General features: G+C 38.9%; 1 protein-coding gene across 3 annotated transcripts in view; it reads left to right on the top strand.

Moving 5' to 3' along the window:
- Positions 1-19,295, top strand: part of LOC149651659 (transcriptional regulator Erg-like) — a 69,813-nt gene that overhangs the window by 26,214 nt on the left and 24,304 nt on the right. For all 3 annotated transcript variants that reach the window (XM_089848690.1, XM_089848691.1, XM_089848693.1), the window contains 2 exons: positions 7,128-7,328; positions 7,503-7,646. In XM_089848690.1, the coding sequence (XP_089704816.1) occupies positions 7,128-7,328; positions 7,503-7,646 (345 nt within the window). The remainder of the gene's footprint in view (positions 1-7,127; positions 7,329-7,502; positions 7,647-19,295) is intronic.

Consider the following 19,295-nt stretch of genomic DNA (forward strand, 5'->3'; position numbering starts at 1 on the left):
TACAGGGGGTTTCTGATAAGTCTGCCAAAAATTAAGGGGACTGTTCTTTGGGTGCACGATTTTGAGTCGAAAATGTAACTTCTATCTCCATTTTGCAATAAGGACCACTGTTTTCGAGTTAAGATTGTCCGAGAGTATTTTACGGATGACCCCTTAAATTTAATTAAGAAATTGATTTAGACAATGATTTCGAATTTAATTAAGAAATTGATTTAGACAATGATTTCAAATTTAATTAAGAAATTGATTTAGACAATGATTTCAAATTTAATTAAGAAATTGATTTAGACAATGATTTCAAATTTAATTAAGAAATTGAAAGGCAATGATTTCAAATTTAATTAATTAAGGGGCCATCCCTAAAACAATCCAATCTTAACTTGAAAACATTGGCCCTTAGGTCAAGATGGAGATAAAAGTTCCATTTTAGACTCAAAATCGACTTCCCAAAGAACATGATCCCCCTTAATTTACGCCAGACTTTTTAACTATGTCTATGGTTTCAAACAACTGAAATTTACGAAAATTTTAAAGTCATTGAAGGAAATGTTTTTAATTTTGAAAATGTTTAATTCGAGAACACCAATTAAGTGTACAATATCAAGGTACATGTGTACAACTTCACAGAGTGTACGCGATAGAAATTGAAGCTAGGCTTATATCGGACTTGTAAAGTGTAGTTGTGGTATTAGCATGCAACCGAAGGAACTCTCAGTCAATTCTTTCCTTCTCGGAAAATAATCAGTGCAAAACTTCCTTCCAAACATCCGGTTTCAACTTCCTAAAACCCCCTCCTCTCCTTATACCCCCATTTCTATTTTCGTTTCTTTCCCACCCATTTATACGTACAACCATGGCAACCCGTGTGTTTTCTCCATAAACATAATACAATCAATGCCTGAGAAGTGCCATTACATTTTAGCTAATCACTCCTAAACGGATATGGAATCAACTAGTTAAGAAAATTTAAAAATATTCTTTGAAATCTTTTAAACCATTTAGACTTACTTGAAATTGGGAGGAATTTGATTATTATAAATAATTGGTTAGGTTTTAGGTTAGGTTAGAGTTAACATACATTTCGCTTTTGGGTTTAATAACCAAAGTAACTGGTGTAAATGTATACTTATTACAATTAAGTTTTTTTCTTGTATTTAATGGGCAGTGTATGGGACTTCTTTCTAGGTCTGACATAGAAAAAGAACGCCCAGTTTTAGTATCGATTTGGGGAAAGCTCACGCCCCCCTGTTTTTGCGAAAAACTATATGACATTCGGGCAGCCAATGGTTTTAATCCCACACCCAGTTAGGCTTGTAGTCCTTCAGCGCCAATATTCAGTTTTCAAAAGGGAATCTTTAAGGTACTCAAAAGCTATAATAGATATTGTTGCAGTACGTTAAAGGGGCTATAGAGAAATTTTATTGAACCTCGTTTCTTAACTTTAACCGCATGGGCTTCAGGCATCAGGGTTGCCAGTACATCATTTGTTATTAGAGCTTCTCGAGTTTGGAACTGAATTGAACAGAAATATGAGGGTTTGTTGAATTGCACTAACAAATGACTGGCAACACGAGTTATATAATTACTTGCATATCGGAAAGATGTTGGCGAAGTTATATAAATTCTTTCTTAGGATTTAATTAATTTATCATTCATTATTTAAAAAAAATGCAATTTCGGTACTTTGAATTTTGAAATATTTAGAATCAGAATTATTTACAATTTTTATGAGCGATTTACTACGTTTAATAATTTAAGCAAGAACCCATCTACGACCCTAGAACGTACGAACAGGTTTTCATATACTTTTATTGCCCTCAAGTGGTTAATTTCGACTCCTTTGCAGATTTACATAAATTTCGTGGTTTTTGGGTTTACGAGTGTACATAGTACGTAAGCCTGGTAATCCTTCAAATGGTTTGGAAGAAGTGGCTCGGGGGGAAAGATAAAGCTTGATTTGTCGTTATGTTAAATGTTTATCAGATCAATCCGATCAATTTCAATGATGACTTGGTCGTCGTTTATATCGTGCGTGTCTCGGTGATCCATTCAAACCGCTTAACAAGTCGTATGATTGAGAAGTCCCAAGCCCGTTTTTGCCGATAAAATATTAGCTCACTTTCCCTATCATCAAACTGAATGAAACGAACGCTGGGCAGTCAGATCTCTACGGGATATCCCACGACGTCACCCGTATGTTATTCTCTGACCCGTGACACCCTTGGTACGACCTCAGCTCGCGAAACGATAAGGCCACGCGACCCTTTTTTCTTTCCCGCCATTTTCGCCTCGCGAGCGAGCGCGAGCGCGTGTCCACGGTCCGAGGAATCCCGCCAAATTGTATTGGAGCGACCGACGTACGCTAGTTCCCACTTTTTCACTATTTTTTTTCAACAAAACCGTGACTCTTCTTTTGAACATATTTCACTCTTTTGTTCGATTGTCGATTCTCTTTTAGCTGTTACTCTCTGACTTACTTGTCGTCAAAAATATCTATTCATGATTCAAATGTTATACGTTATACGACTTGGTTATGGTTGGATTTTCGAATTAGTGCCATGTAGATATGTACCAGAAAACGCTCTGCATGAAGTACTTGGGTTGTAAGTGAGTGAGGGTTTTGAGGAAGTAGGGTAAATTTGGGTACGCGAGTCATTCAGATTTTATCGGCCATACCGTGAAAAATCTTTCAGAATCTCGGTCAGTTTTACGTGTATTTTTCAAGTTTGGGAACGTTCGGATTGACGATGTTTAGTGATTCGACTTATGTGGTTTGTTTTCTCGTGCAACCCCGACATAGGAGGATTTATACCATTTGCAAGCCATTACCAGAGGCAAGGCTACTTGGTCCGTCAAGTAGCCAGGCTTCCTGGTGTAAATGGTATCAATCCTTCTAGTCCTAGTCTGAAAACTATGTATAATGCCATAAGAAAGAGCTCTGCTTTTGAGGGCTGTACTTTTGAGTGCATAAAAATCTGTATCTATATAAATCAAAGTCCTGACTGACTGACTGATAATCAACGCCCAGCCCAAACCGATTGCCCTAGAAGGCTGAAAATTGCAGGAACGTTACTCATAAGTAGTAGGCGCGTACTAAGAAAGATTTTTCCAATCCACCGCCATCTTAATAAATGGCGCCCAGAAATGTGAAAAATCTTCTCTATGCAACAAAGTCCGCGCGTTTCAACCGATTTCACAAATATTTAGTACACTGGTTTCTTTTAACCTATAGACGGGCTGAATGGTCTTTTGGGTTCTATTTGTTGCCATCTTTTTAAATGGCGGTCAAAAATTTAAAAACCCCTTCTTTATGGAATAATGTCCGCGTGAAAAGTAATAAAAAATGTCCCGACCGGCTGACGGGCAACGCCGACTGCCCTCGCACCTAGGGTGCTACAAAAATATTAGTCATTAGTAAAATCTACCCATTCTTTATAACATTTTGGTGGAAGTTCTAATTACAGCTAGTCATTCTATAATCTTCAAAAGCCCTACCATTGATAGTGATTAGCCCCTCGGTAGGTTTGCTGTACGATGTAATGTCTCAAAGTAAGAGAGAGAATTTAGCTTGGGATAAAAATGTAGCAAAAATCACGCAATTAAAAATTATATACCGTAAGTATATGGATGGTTCTTTCATTTACTGTACGGTCTGATGCGCTCGAGTGACCTTTGACCCGGGAAGCGAGGATGATACAGTATCGTGGGAATAAGGGACTCTCTTTCTCCGACATATCGGAGTATAATCCCTTTAGTCGCTTTTAATGAGCCAGCCAGCCACTACGCGCCACCAGTAAGTTCCCCCGCAAGTTTTAATGAAGTCTTGTTTTCCATTTTGCAAGTTCAATTGTCCCCGGGCACCCCGACACGTGCCCAAAAAGGGAATATGAACCGGCTTGCCTAGCACGCGCTACAAAATTCAATTGATACGCCCCGTTGGTTAAGAGCTATTTTAACAATTGGAACAGCGTAGCGTGGATAATTTTTAAGTTACAGGCTTAAAGCTACGTGTAGGGTTTTGTTTTTGATGAGATGAAGCCACCCGCCCCCAGCCCTTAAGAGACTATAACCACGCTTATTAGTTTAAACGTTGGGGATTATGAGGTCTAATTCCCATGGCGATTTTTACTTCACGCTTAAACGGGTTCAGAGTATGTAATTGTTTACGATTACGTGATGATTGCCTCAAAAGATGCGTGGGAACTTTTGTTTTGGTTTATTTGTTGGGGAAAATGAACATGTGTATGGTTAAGTAATTAGGTTTAATTAATAACGTGGGAATTTTATTTAGACGAAATGAAATGTTTTTCTTTTTTTGGTAGTGAGAAGTTTTTTTTTCTGATGAGGTTCAATGTTTTCTAAGGGTTATATGGTAATTATTAACTGCTAGTAATTAAATTTATCTTGAAATTACTAATATATTTCGACTTGGAATTTATGGTCTGACGTCTGGTTTTGAAATATTTAAATACTGAAATTAATTGGTTGGTGTAAAATTTGTTTTTAGTTTAATTATAATAAGAAAAATCAACCTGCCGTAAAAGAATCCCTTCTATCTAAATTAATAAAAACTGTCTTTGCAGACAAAGACAGGAAGGTGTAAAAGATAAGTGTTGAAAATTAATTCCCTGAAGTGGCAGACATTAAAATTTTCTCTTTTGAAGACATGATTATAAAACATCAATTATTTGAAAAAAATTCTTATCTTAGTTTTTTCCACCAAAATTACTTTATCCATTTATAGAACTTTAGGTTTGTCAAAGTCCAAGGAAACTTTTAAAGTTGTTAAAAAAAGGTCCACTTGGTTTTGAACAATTTAATGAATTGAATGAAGATTTATTTATTATGTGACATTGGGTTATATTTAAGGGGAGCAATTTCTAGAAGATGAAGGCAGGCATACATCCCTAGATCTATCTTTTATAATTCGGTTGTTAGCCTGGGTGATTGAGGCGGAATGGCTGGCAGGTTGCTATTTCTCTGAGCAGCCTGGGTCTTTCTCCTTTCCTTTCTTTCTATTTTTGGCGGGGTCTTTGCCTTTAACGAGCTGGGATTGAATCCCTCCCTCCTCGCTTATGGGGGAGGCTGAGCCAAGGAAGCCAAGAGGTTGCGACCTCTGTTTGTGGATCAGTGGCATCGATTCCCTTTTCTCTCTCTTACCACCTCTCACCCCATGTCCTGACCCTTCCTTCTCTATCCACCCGCGGCGCCCGACGGCTCATCCCTTACTGTACCAACTAACCCACACCCAACTATTCTGATCCTCAAAGGGACAGTAAGACGTCATGACGTGACATGATTTTGATGGTTCCTTCTCAAAACCATGTAGTCTTTGGGTAAACGATTTTTGCAGTTCGTGGTTATCTTGCCTTATGGAATAACACCCCTTATGTTTCAATTGCTGATATTAATGGACCACCCTTTGGTGGTCAAACGCCGCAGACTCTATTTAATTTTACCCCCCCCCCCCAACCTTTGGAAAGGGACTGTTGTAAGGGTTCCATATATTCTATAGATGGGTTATGAAGTTTTTTAATTGAATGTACTGACATATCTTAAAATGGCTTACAGAAAAGTTACCTGAAGAGATATGCTTTAATTGCATATAAAGTATTTTGAAAATGTTTAATATATGGGCCTAAATTTTATTTATTTCACTGTCTCTTTAAGTTGAAAGAGCATTCTTTTTCTCCCTTCAACGAAATGGCCCTCTAGTTCATCTTATGCCTCCTTTCTTTGTAAATGGCTAGGGAAGAGAGAGAGAAACATATATCTCTCTCTCACTCGCGTCTCTCTTTTCTCCGATCTTCCATCCTCTTCCTCCTCTCTCATCCCTAGCTATAGATCCCCGCATCCCTCTTCTTTTCGGGGCCACAATAGCGCCCCGACCTCCCATTGTTCGATGCCAATGGCGGCGCAAGCGCGTTACGACACATTTCGACCCCAAAATTTGAGCAAATAAAGTTTTTCTTTTTTCTTTTCCTTTTTTACATCATCATGATCCTCGGTCTTTGCTCCCCCTCTCCAATTTTTTTTTTATGTTGGCTTTTATCCAATTTTTTTTTATTCTCCTCTCCTCTCCTAACTCTACATGTATACTCTTTTGAGATTTGAGATTTTCTTCTGCTATTTAACAAAGAACAATCGAAGGAAATTTTTTTCCCTTTTGTCGCTTGTGCCTTCATAATTTGCTTTTCGTGATTAATGATGTACCTACGCCCTTTATATACCAAGTTTGACGTATAAATTAATTTCTTTGTAAAAAAAAAGGGTTTTAAATTGTTGTCCCCGTAAACTTTTAAATTTTACAATGAATTTAATTATTTCTTAAATGCACTAAAAAACAAATTATTTAATATTTAAAGTTAGTACTTATGGAAGGGGAGTCGTACCCAAGCCCTGGTGGTTTCACGACCCTTTCCCTTGAGCCTTATTAAATAAATAAGGTTTCTAATCGTGTTTTGCAAGCTTAACGCTGTTTCAGCGTTACTAATAGAGGGTTCATACAAACCTCGAAAACCGGGAAAACCTGGAAAAATCAGGGAAATAAATAGTTGACAAAAACTTCAGGGAAAATTCAGGGAAAGTTCGGAATTTTAGTAAAATTCAAGGAAATCAAGGAAATTTGCGTCCAAAAGGGGCCGAGTAATTAAACAAAATGTTCGTGAACATACCCTCCAAAGGATTAACATTACACTATACTTTGGAGGCTCGTAACTCTGGTTATATATGAGATACGGGGATGTCCTTTGATTATGTAATAGTCATATTTGCCCCCCTCCTTCGTTAACATTTGCTCCATAGGATACTCCATATAAGGGAAAAACCTGGAAAATTCAGGGAAGTATATGGGGAAAAACCAGGAAATCTCAGGGAAATTTGTTTTCCAAAAGTTGTATGAAAGAACCCTGAAATAGATAGACCCACAGATTAAGTTTGATATTTCTTAAGTTCTAATGTTATGAATGACTATTCTATACGCGTTTTGCAGTCTTTTAGTGGCTTTTTTGATAGAGAACTGCCTTTACCGTGGGATCGAATTATGATAGTCGTACTAAGCTACTCAAAGACTAAGTCGTATTGTCTCATTAAAATGATGTATTAATTTTAATATTTAATTGTTTTAGATCCGACTTTATGGAATGGTCAACACGTTAAACAATGGTTAGAATGGGCAGTTCGGGAGTACAGCCTCCAAGACGTAGATCCTGCAAGGTTTCCTTACGTAGGACGTGAATTATGTCAGCTCAATAAAGATGATTTTAGTCGCATCACAAATCCATATAATTCGGAAGTACTCTACGCTCATCTGAACTTTTTAAGACAAAGTAAGTTCAATTTAGTTTTCCTATCATAATTCAATTCAGATAATTAGGGTTAGGGTCTAAATTTAAAGAAATTAAATAGCCTTTAGGTTGTTGTGGTTTTAAATGAACGATTTATATGCCTTTTTAATTTAATTTAAATTTAATGGTTAATTGTATTTATTTTATTTAAATTAGCCTCAGAACCATCTTTACCTCCGTCCACTCGAGAAAAACCCCAATCTTCGCTTTCCACAAATTCGCCAGTTCACGTCGCTACAACCAGCGCTAAATACCCATTAACCAATCACGAATCACATCCGTTGAGGCTCACAAAAACAGGTAAGAGAAATAATTTCTTAAAATAATATTAATTCCTAAGCCTATTTCGTGGGTTGCCATGGAAACGGAAGCGTCTGTATATATATATCCCAATATTGATATTGATATTTAAGTAATGTTACTCAATCATACACTCGAACGCGATAAGAAAATGTCCAAATTTAGGTTTAGGGTAGACCTGCCTACCCCTTGTGTGACCATCAATTTTAAAAGTGGTCGTTACTCCGAAAGTTTGACGTTTGATTTGATTTGTGTAAACACTCGGGGTTTTATATGAAAAATATTCCCTAAAATTTGTGACAGTTTTTTTGGGTCACAATAAATAATGATACAGGTAATTTAAGGCATAATGAATTTAGTAATTTTTCCTGAGAATATTATACTATTTTAGTCACTTTTGGGTCGATATAAATTGAAATTGTTTGGAATTATCGAAGAATCTGTTGATAAGGTTGTTAAAGCTTTGAAGACAACGTGTAAGGTTTAAAAGAGGTGTTGTTGCCTTTGAAATGTTGATAATAACTACCAATTAACTTAAAATCAATTTTCGTGAGAGAATTGAATCAATTATTATGGGGTCTTGTAGTAAAATAAATATTTCATCATTTTTAACTCCACCATCAATCTGTCATGAAGGATAGATATAAAATACTTCTTCGGAAAATCCTCTCTCTCTCTCATCCCAAGCTTCCTTTTTATCCAATGGATGAATTTTTCCATCATTGATAGCACAGGGAGTTGGGAGTTTTACTTTTAGCGCCCTCTACATTTTAATAAATGGCCTAAAACTTATAAATGGAATTCCAAATGTGATAAATCGATATTATAAGATTTTGGAATTATCTTTTTTCTTTATCAAGATGGTTTGAAGTATTTTAGAAAGGAGAAGATTTTTAGGCGATCATTTATTTATTTTTTTTTCGATCGAATTTGACGTGATTCTCGCGAAATCCAATCAAGAAATCGGATTATCGACCCGGTTTTTGGTCCGGAAAAATCTCCCCAGATGGCAAACGCGGGCGGGGGAACTACCACAAATACACTCTTTTGGGGATAAAGTACTGTAAACTCAGCCCCTTACTTAAAGTCCGACTTCCAGCGAAAAGGGTTCTAGCGAACTGAAAACCGAGCATAGAGACTAACAATGGGGGTTACCGTGATGATTTTCGAATCTCCGCTGGTTTAAAAGTTGGAAGGGTTCTAGCTTAATGAAAGCCATGCGATTTGGTTCTAGCGAACTGAAGATACACAATAGAGAATTTCCTTCCGAGGGAGAAAAAAAGATTAAGAGGATTTCTGTTGTTTATCTTCAGTTCGCTAGAACCACATTGCGCGGCTTTCAGTTAGTGAGAACCCTTCCAACTTTTGCCCCAGCGGGGATTCGAAAATCGGCACGGTCGCTTCATTGTTAGTCACGAGGCTCGGTTTTCAGTTCGCTAGAACACTTTTCGCTGGAAGTCGGCCTTTAACACCCGACCATATCTAGAAGATTCATTCTTACACAGTGAGCGAGTGGAGACCAGACGGAGAGCAAAGGATTCCCAGTGTCACCTCTATAGTTTCCTCTATAACCCCAAATGCAATCAGATTATGATCTAGTTTTAGCATAAGTTCATAAGATATGTTCTATAAGTATGACGCTAATTATACTTCGAATGCTACTGAGAGACTTACAGCTCGAGCTGCTAGTTCGAGGGAGAACGACAAGCGAGAATTGAAGTCCTACAGTCGGTGGTTAATTTTGCAGGACTTCCATCTAGGTCCTATTTAGTCTGTATTACTAAGCCTTCCACAGCTCCTCACCAGGCGTCGCTTTTCCTTGAATCTATGAATTACCTCACTCACTTCATGACAAGCTCCAGTTTCTAACCAGTGACAAACTTATGGCCAACATTATCTTATGAACTTATGGTTAATTAGTTACAATGAATGTTGATTACCGTATTTTATTGACTTCTGGCAATATTGCACCATCCATGAAGCAATATTTAAAGAGGCGTAGCTGTAATGCAATACACATTTCATTTATGGAAATTCATTCTCCATGTGAAACGATTGCAATTTTAACAGAAACAAATACAAGTTGTTCTTGGCGATTTCGTTTTGTTCCTTTACACTCCCTTTAAAATCTCAAAAAAAAAACAAAAAAAAACAGGGGGGTCATTCAAGGAGTCTTTTAAACACTGTTTTAAAGAATGACCCCTTCAAGACTGATTTCACGGTTACTAGCGCGTGGATTCAAAGCACCCAAGCGTGGACAGGGGAGCTGGGGAGAAGTTATAGGGTCCCCTGGACTATATGGTGGGGGTCCCCTTCTGGTTAACGTGGGAATTGGGGCGAACTTGGGAACACTATTTTGGCACGTGTTAACTTCAATAGTGTCGGGGTGATCCCGAATAAATGGGGGGGGGGCCGTGACAAGAGAAGGAGGGGGGGAATAAATCAGGATGACCTGCCCTGTAACCATCCCTTTCTTTGGTATAGCGTATATAAAAAACAACCCCCTAAGTTCGCATGGCGTTCATGGTAGACGAATATAGTTTTTCTGAAGAGCTACATCGTGTAACTGAACATTCGATGCGCTTTTTTATGTTAATCAGATTGTATTGTTAACACTGGTTTTGGAATATCTTTTTTCCTGATTTGAATTAATAGTTTTAGTCAGTTATTTTAATATTTATTAGTCAGGCTCTTAATCCGCGGCCCTCTATATTTTCTTTTGTTTTATATCTTATCTTTAAAATTCACTTTTTCACTATCTCGGGACTGTATCTCCAGAATGTCTTGACCTATGACAATCAAGCTATGGTTTCGCTCTAAAGTTTTATCTATGCATGGTAGCCATTTTTAACCCTACGAGTCATATTGAGAAATAAGTTACTACCTAAATATTTCAGAGGCTATAAATTTTGTGCAAATGTTATATTTAATTGACATATACAGGGTGTTTCTGATAAGTCTGCTGGCATAAATTAAGGGGAATATTCTTTGGGTGCACGATTTTGAGTCGAAATGTAACTTCTATCTCCATTTTGCAATAAGTGGCACTTTTTCGAGTTAAGATTGCATCCAGAGTATTTTACGGATGACCCTTTAAGTTAAATTTAATTAAGAAACTGATTAAGACAATGATTTCTAATTTAATTAAGGGGTCATCCCTAAAACACGTACTCAAATCATAACTCGAAAACAGTGTCCCTTAGGGCAATCAAAATGGAGATAGAAGTTACATAATTTTCGACTCCAAATCGTTTGTCCAAAGAACATCCCCCTTAATTTTTGCCAGCCAGACTTATCAGGAATACCCTATGCAAGAATAACAGTCAGTACTTTTTATTTTTTAAAAAAATCTCAAAGATATACGGTCGGTATAAATGAAATCAAACTCTATGTGCAGGCAAACCCATAACATTCATCACACGTCATGGTTTAGGTTTAATCGCCTGTGGCCTGTTCAATATAAGAGGGTCTATATGGTGGGCTGCCACGCTGTCGTCCAATTTGGGGTTCGTTCAGTATCAGTAAGCGTTAAGAAGAACGTTTTATAAACTGTTACGCGTGGAGAGCTAGGGATTAGCTTATGGTTGATATAGAAGGTGCAAATTTCTCCCATCACGGGGACGGAGTCGGTTTCCAACCCCCCTGGGTGCAATGAAGGGAGCAATATGGAATCGGGAACCCGTGGGACGACTCGTGTTTATACGGCCGGGATCAGAGTCTCTCCTCCCAACTAAACCCTAAGGAATAACCATTTATAATCGGAGCTCTTCATGAAATAAGCATCGTGCCGATCAGCCGTGAATATTGCGTACAAGAGATCACCAACCGTACGATGCTCGGCCACTTTTTGTGTTCATATTTTTTCCATTTTCTATTATTCTGTAATACTCGTTTTTTTTCTCTCTCTCTTTCTCGGTCGTCAATGGGAAATATTAGATGGGTGCAGTTTTACTCACATTTAACCCTTTCAGTAAACAGCAACTGATGCTAAAAATACGTCTGTGATTTCCAATTTTTTGTTGGGGAATTGTAGTATATGGGTTTAGTCATTCGAAAAATTGCAGCTTTTTTCCTATTGGCGTATTGCGGGTTCAATTAACGGTTATTTTGCTTAGGTGATTTTCAATTACTGAACCCTGTGGAAGCTGTGGTATAAAAGTCGATTGGCTGACTATAGTTATCACGTGACACATTTTCCCGCTGTCAGCTTTACAGATAGGTGTAACAAGTTGACTCCAAAGAAGGCAGCGACGGGTGGGTAAAAATTATTTGAAATACGTCAGAGACACGTACTTGACCGAGGACACTTGGTTCAAAGAAACTTTATCCGCAATCCGCCACTGCATCCCAAGGTCTGTATACCGCTTCGCATTATTGACTGCATCCTTCTTTGGACTATAAATGTATGGTTCAGTCTTACTCCGAACGGTGTGTTTGGATCTTGGAGCCTGTGACGTATTTCAAATAACTTTTACCGCAACCCACCACTTCCTTCTTTGGAGTTCATTTAATTTGTAGCTGGACACACGCAGTTCCAATATCCATTAATTAATTAATTAATACGCTCTTGTATTCATTGAAATAAGGATAAGCTTGATTAGTTGATACTGCGTTAATTCAATCTTAGGGAATCTCTGGAATTTGGTGGGGGAAACGAAATGTTGATAAATTTGTGAGAATACACGATTGCTTAGGGTATAGGTAAAGTGTGTGTTATAATAATAAGTAGCCGTGGGGGTTTGTCGTGGCGGTACTGGCAAGGCGGCCAACTGCAATATAGGAAGGACGGCGGAAGGAAACGGGAAAGCGGCGCCTGAGCCCCCAACTCTCGAATCTCTCGTCCGATCCTTTAGGCGCCTTATTACCACCAGCAGCCAGAGAAAAGAGAAATCTCTCCTCTCTCTCTCTCGCTCTCTCAGCTCTAACTTCCTTCTTTCTTAAAGGCGAAAAACCCTGGTGAACCGAGTTAACGCCCGGATTCCGGCCGGCTTCCGCGTTAGCTTCCAACTCTAGTCCATGCACACGCCAACCGTTTTAAGCCTTTTTTGATTCCTCAGGAGCTAACGATAGCGGCCGGATAGCCTATGAACCCACCCACCCCCTCCCGGATCATCCTCTTCCATTTGGGGAAGGAAATCGGCTTTAAAAAATCCGGACACCACTTCCCCTCCCACCTATTCTCACCCCATCCCCGGAGTTACTTACTTACTTACAATTAGAACGAAAGATTCACTCCCGCACTCTTTGGGTTAAAAGGGACGGTGGTATGAATTTGAATGAAACTTGAACGGATAAGAAACTCAATTTTTCTAATGTTTTCATGATTTAAATAACGCAAAGAATTTCCAATAATGATGGCAGTTTGACGGTAATGTGTGGGAACTAGAATTAAGGCACTACTTCCCAATTTTATCTTTATTTACGTTCTTGTGTCATACCTATGTGTTCTTGAGAAATACCATGATATCAAAATATTTAGATGCACTAAATTTAAACATGCACTCCTGTATTCAGATTATGAGAAGGATAGATAATTTTAAAGGTAGTATAAAAACACGAGTCTTAATTAACTTCTCAGTAGATCCTCAAACTAAGGTAGGGTGCTAGAATAGACTCTGGTATGTTGACCGAACACCCGGACGGTGTGTGGACAACCATGACGTAAATTAAGATATGGCTAAAAACAATACGGACACCAAATTTGGTACAGAATGGTAACTTTGAAGCCCTCTATCACGTCTATGTGTACACATTCTGGATGTTGTTAACCTTTTATTTCAAGCAGGCGAAACTACTCTCTGCATATGGAACCCTTAATTTTACCTGACTGCATGGTAACTTTGAAGCCCTCTATCACGTCTTTGGGTACACACTCTGGATGTTCCGCCCTAACCCTATTTCAACCAGACAAAACTGCTGCCTACATGGAACCCTTAGTTTTACCGGACTACATGGTAACTTTGAAGCCCTCTATCACGTCTTTGTGTACACATTCTGGATGTTCCGCCTTAACCCTATTTCAACCAGACAAAACTGCTGCCTACATATGGAACCCTTAATTTTACCCGACTGCATGGTAACTTTGAAGCCCTCTATCACGTCTTTGGGTACACATTCTGGATATTCCGCCTTAACCCTATTTCAACCAGACAAAACTGCATGCTGCCTGCATATGGAACCCTTAATTCTACCTGACTAACTGTCACCATATTTAACAGAAATTAATTTAAGGAAGATATGGGTTATACTCCCTTTTGAGTTTTAATTCACTCTCACTTTAATGGCATAGCGTATGTACGTATCCCTTACAAAGGGTTCGTTTCAATATCAGCAAACGCCTGCATGGCTAAAATTAAACTAATAGAAAAGGGAGGGGGCAGAGACGTAAGGGAAGAGCAACGAGGAGTGAATACCATATATTCGATTTCGGTCGGAAAATAACCCTAAAGGAGCTGGTATAGATGGTATAACTCGCGCCCCGCCAAATGTCTTGAGAAAGCCCGCCCGCGCCAAATAGAGAAGGAGGAGGAGGGGGAGGAAGACGCTAGGAGAAGACCGGATGCGTTGCTATAGTTACGGCCCATCGGTCATCGATCGAATACTCTCTCTCTCTCTACTGATCCCTTCAAACTCCCAGGACTGTCTCCGCGTGCCTTCTAAGTTCTCTCCCGCCTCTACTATCTTAGCCCCCCTCCCTCTTATATCCCCTGTACATGTACATGTACAACGTGTACCCTTAGTGCGAAATAAAACAAAAAGCTTAAAGTCTACTAAAGATTTGGGTTTTGTTCGTATTGGGCGATGTTTTCTCTCTTGCAGATTGAAAACATTTCGATTTTCCTTAGAAACACGCATTTTTTTTAGCTTGGGTTTTGGGTGATTTCAAGTAAGCCCGAATTAAACCTTAACAAAGTAGTCTAGACTAATTGTGCTCGATGGTTAAAGTGCGGCTAAGAATAATTGTTCGCAGTCGCAAGATGGTCAAAGTTCACTGAAAATGAACTGTTCACAAGGTGGTTTAAGTCCAGTTAAGAAAAATTGTTCACACGATGGTTAAAGTTGACTGAAAATGAACTGTTCACAAGGTAGTTAACGTTCAGTTAATAATGATAATTCTTATCAACGTGGTAGCAATTTTTCGAACTGATAAAATGCGGAAAGAATAATTGTTCGCATGATGGTCAAAGTTCACTGAAAAAAAAAACTGTTCACAAGGTGGTTTAAGTCCAGTTAAGAAAAATTGTTCACACCATGGTTAAAGTTGACTGAAAATGAACTGTTCACAAGGTAGTTAAAGTTCAGTTAATAAGGATAATTGTTATCAACGTGGTAGGAATTTTCCGAACTGAACTGAACTCTTTTTTCGGTTGAATTTAGTGTAAAAGTAAAGGGAGGGTGGAGGAAGGGCTAGCCTATAAGGTGTAGATTTCAAAAAAAAGGTTGGTCGGGGTATAGCCCGGGGCATCTTTTATTTATTGGTTTTTAGCGTCAAGCTCGGGGTTCGGATGATGTCTTTCCCAAAAGAGTGAGAGAGAGAGAGAGAGAGAGAGAGAGAGAGAGAGAGAGAGAGAGAGAGAGAGAGAGAGAGAGAGAGAGAGAGAGAGAGAGAGAGAGAGCTCGGGATTTGACATTTTTAGATCCCCCCATTTACAGCATCTTCCAGTTGAGTTTTATACAATATGGTTACTCTGACGCGTCTTATCTCTCTTCTAGGGTGCCCGTTTAAAGGAGCGTGTACGCTGTGTAGAGTGAGCTTTAGCTATTCTTAAAAGGCGCGAAAAACCCAGGGCATTATCGTTCTTCCCGCCAAAAAAACCTATTCGGGGGAACGTCCCTCTGTAGAAATCTTACCACCCCTGAAAAAGCCTTTTACCAATTCGATTTGCTATAGCTTTTCACCACCAAGAGTAAATCGAAAAAAAAAAGTATGTTTATCCCATGCAGTTTAGCCGAAAAATATAATCGAATGTTTATACGTATTTTCAAAGAGATTGTGAAATATGTCTACTTCATCTATAGGAACAAAACGATGAAATTTGTAATAATCAAGGGTTCCTTAACGTTACTATCAGAAGTTGTATGAGACTAGAAGTAAAGAGCTCTAGCATTGGTAATAGATCCTGGCACTAGTGAACAAATTTGAGGATTTTATGCCGCTTCCATCGCGCCTACACTACTGAGAAAAAAATTGGTCGAGTTCCAAAAAAAACTCTTACCCCCTTCCCCTCAACCTAAAGCAGCGGAACACGGACGCGAGTGCTTGAATCTAGTTCGGCCGTCTACCGCCGCGAGCGTCTCACGTTTTGGAGGGAAAATTCAGAAACCGCTACCAGAGGGCCAACCGTTGGTGTGTCATCAAGAATATTCACTTTCGCCAAGTGAAGAATTTGGTTACTTCAATACTTCTAGTCCCTTATCCTACTTCTGTTACTATGAATAGAGTGGAGATGATTTTGTCTTTGGTATCTATATCACTTACTTTGTATGTAAGCGAAAACTCCTCTGTTATTTGTTTCAAAACTCTTGTAAAATGGAAAGAGCGTACTCCGGAATTTTAAAAATTAATTCTTATTCGGGAAATTATTAGTTTATTCATAATTAGAGATATTTGGTAAATTGAGCAACTTGAGACCTCGATAGTCTCTCCGTATTCTTAAAAACACAAATAAATTCTTGGTAAAACTAGAAAAGAAAAAGTTACGCATTGTTTGGCGCGAAATGAAATCGGATTTTAGTTTTTTTTCTTCAATTCTTTCCTTTTCTTTCTTTCCTATTTCATATTTCCTGTTGTTTCTTTGTTTATTTTTTTCGTTTTTAGTTTACACCGAAGATAAAGGCAAGTTCGATACTTATAAAATGATGGTTTTAAACCTAGTAAACTCTACTTTAAACCGTGGTCGCTTTTTAAAATGAAAAAACATAGAAACACAGAATACACGTGTATATTTGGAAAGTTACGTTTCAGATATAGGAAAAGCGCGGGAAAAGCCAAAACACCCAAAGAGCGTAGAACGCGCGCGAATTCTTTTTAGGAGTTTATTATTAGACCCGTTTGTTTGAACTCCGGCGTGAGGGGCGACGCGTAAAAGTTGATTCTATTCGCGAATAAATCGTAAATAAGGTACAAGGCTTAGGAATTAATAGTGAATCTCAAATTTGTAAGCTTTCTACGTATTAAACGGGTATCCTCGAACGAATTTTTAAAGGCCAAAGGAGCTAGGGGACCATCCCAATTTCCCGGGAGACTAAGGGGAAAGGGCCCCCGATTTCTGCTGCAGGGACATATATATATCAAGATACATTTGCACCGCATCCACGCCTATTGTTCCCGTATCTCATACTTCTAACCCAATACACACTTAGACTGATAATTTATATAGAATTTTGTGTCTTACGGAAAAAGCAACCTAGTAGGGACGACATTGTATTCGCGTTTAATCTATGAATGAATGAATAAGGGTTACGCATTAGCTTTTTAAGCATCTTTGCTAGCATCTACTGTATTCCTTGGGTAATTACGAAGAGTTATCTACGCCAAAAACGAAATGATATTTACCGCACCTAGACCAGTGAGGGGTGAACAAAACGAAATGCGCCCGAACACTCAATTTGCGCCAGCAGAGAAAATTCCTGCCCGCGCCTTCAACGAAATTGCCAGGAACAAATGGATCCTCCGTTTGGGATGGAGAGTTAATTCCCCGACAATTTGTTGGCCCTTCATTTTTAAAGAGATATTTCTGGCAATCTCGGCCCATGTCAAGGACAATTTAATTATATAAGCGAGTTTTGTAATAGCACAGATTCAGGGAAAAACAATTAACTATAGTTGTTATTCAATTAACGCAGTTGGTCCCGGCAATTACAGAAAGAGGGAATTTTTCATATTTCCTCATTCTTAATTAATATAAACTTTAATAATAACGAAAACATTGTAAGTTGCATGGGGGATGGTACTTTAACCCTATAATACTTCTATAAGTGTTGGTCAAATGGTACTTGCTTTATGAAGCCGTCGAGCTATTGGCGTTGACTGAAACAGAAACTATTACCACCATAGATACACGCTTTTGAATTCTGTTCGAGCTAATTTAGTTGTTAATTAAAACTAACAAGCGTGAAAACGTCACCAACTTGGCTTCGAACCATGGCCCGTCTTAGTGACCTTTTGTCTCCCGTAGTTACATGACAAAGATGCACAGATCAAACACAATCATACCCAATTCATTGTCCATTTAAGGTGGAATTCATAAACGCAATTTAGTACAGGTGAAGGCAGGGCGTCGTGCGCAAACGTCTTGCCTTTTGCACAATGACCCCCTGCCTTCATCTGTACTAAATTGCGTTTCGTCCGACGTTTATGAATTCCACCTCTAGACTCATAAACATTTATTTTCAACAAATCCACAAGTCTAGTCCGTTTAAATTGAATATATTTACTTCTGAACGAAGTTGGCGCTACAGTCAATTTAATTTAGTCTCGCATGGACAATAAGCCTCTACGGCGGACCCATACTAATGCACTTTGGAGTTATAGGCTCAAACCTGAACTGATGTACATATTCATATAAGTCAGTATGCACGTTTCGCTTAAGGGCAAGGATAACCCGCCCCCAAAAACACCCCTTCCTAGTTCCTTTCTGTTGTTGTTGTTGCTAAAAAAATCAAGCAAGCTAGCGAGATAAGAGCTAAGCCCAACGACTGGACTAGAGACCAAAGAACCCGCGCGCTCGCTTTGAACCATATCCTATAAACCAGCATAAGGGTCAGAAATGAGAAACTGACGACGTTTTCTTCTATGGTATACGTTTTGAGATACAACAGCGTTCAACACAAAAAAGGAAGACTTTTCGCCCAAGCATCCTATTGTACAACGATGCTAGAAACACCATATTTCACCGACGCAGAAAAATGTCACCCTGTCTCTCTCTTTCTCTCTCTCTCTCGCTCTCTCTCTCACTTTCTCCTGGCAACGAATGCTTGCCGTCTGCTATAGATACGTTAGGGTTCTTAGTATGTCGTAAGTGAGCTATTTAAAAAGACTACATCACTTTAATTCTGTAGCGAAGACGATGGTGCAATCACGACCGCCCACCCACTATATCTTACCCTGGTATGCCATGCAGCCATGGTCCAAGTTACTTTTTTTTGTTGTCCGTGGTATACAAGAATGCGGACAAAGAGATACGCCACCATATCCCTGCCAAGTCTCTGCATGCATGGACCTTCTGGTTTTTTGGTTTATTACTTGGGTTTCAATGAACACCGTTCTCTGTATCTATGATAAGGGGAGAGGTTCTGGACTACTTTAACCGCTATGAGATTTAACAACAGGTATTATTGCGCCCCGGTTTCGTTTAATTGCAAACTAGTTTTAGTTGGAAATATGTAAGTTATCTTGTTTTGGATGCTATCAGAGAGAATTATATAGGAGATGAGTTGAAATATGTTTGCCTCAAGTCATGACCGTCGGTTCTCAGCAAGCTCAGATTCTACTCCCATTGCGATTACTCTCTGCTGACCTATCATTTCATTTATCCCGGGCTTCAGACTCTGTAAAAGGGTGAACAGCTGATCTTTCACTTCTTCTCACCCTCGTTTCTCTAGCTGGACATCCAAGGGGACCAGGACGCTTTTGGGGTTGGGGGAGGG

The sequence above is a fragment of the Phalangium opilio genome, unplaced genomic scaffold (assembly GCF_054372755.1).
Source record: "Phalangium opilio isolate 3A_F unplaced genomic scaffold, DU_Popi_V2 ptg000082l_1, whole genome shotgun sequence".
Taxonomy (NCBI): Eukaryota; Metazoa; Arthropoda; class Arachnida; order Opiliones; family Phalangiidae; genus Phalangium; species Phalangium opilio.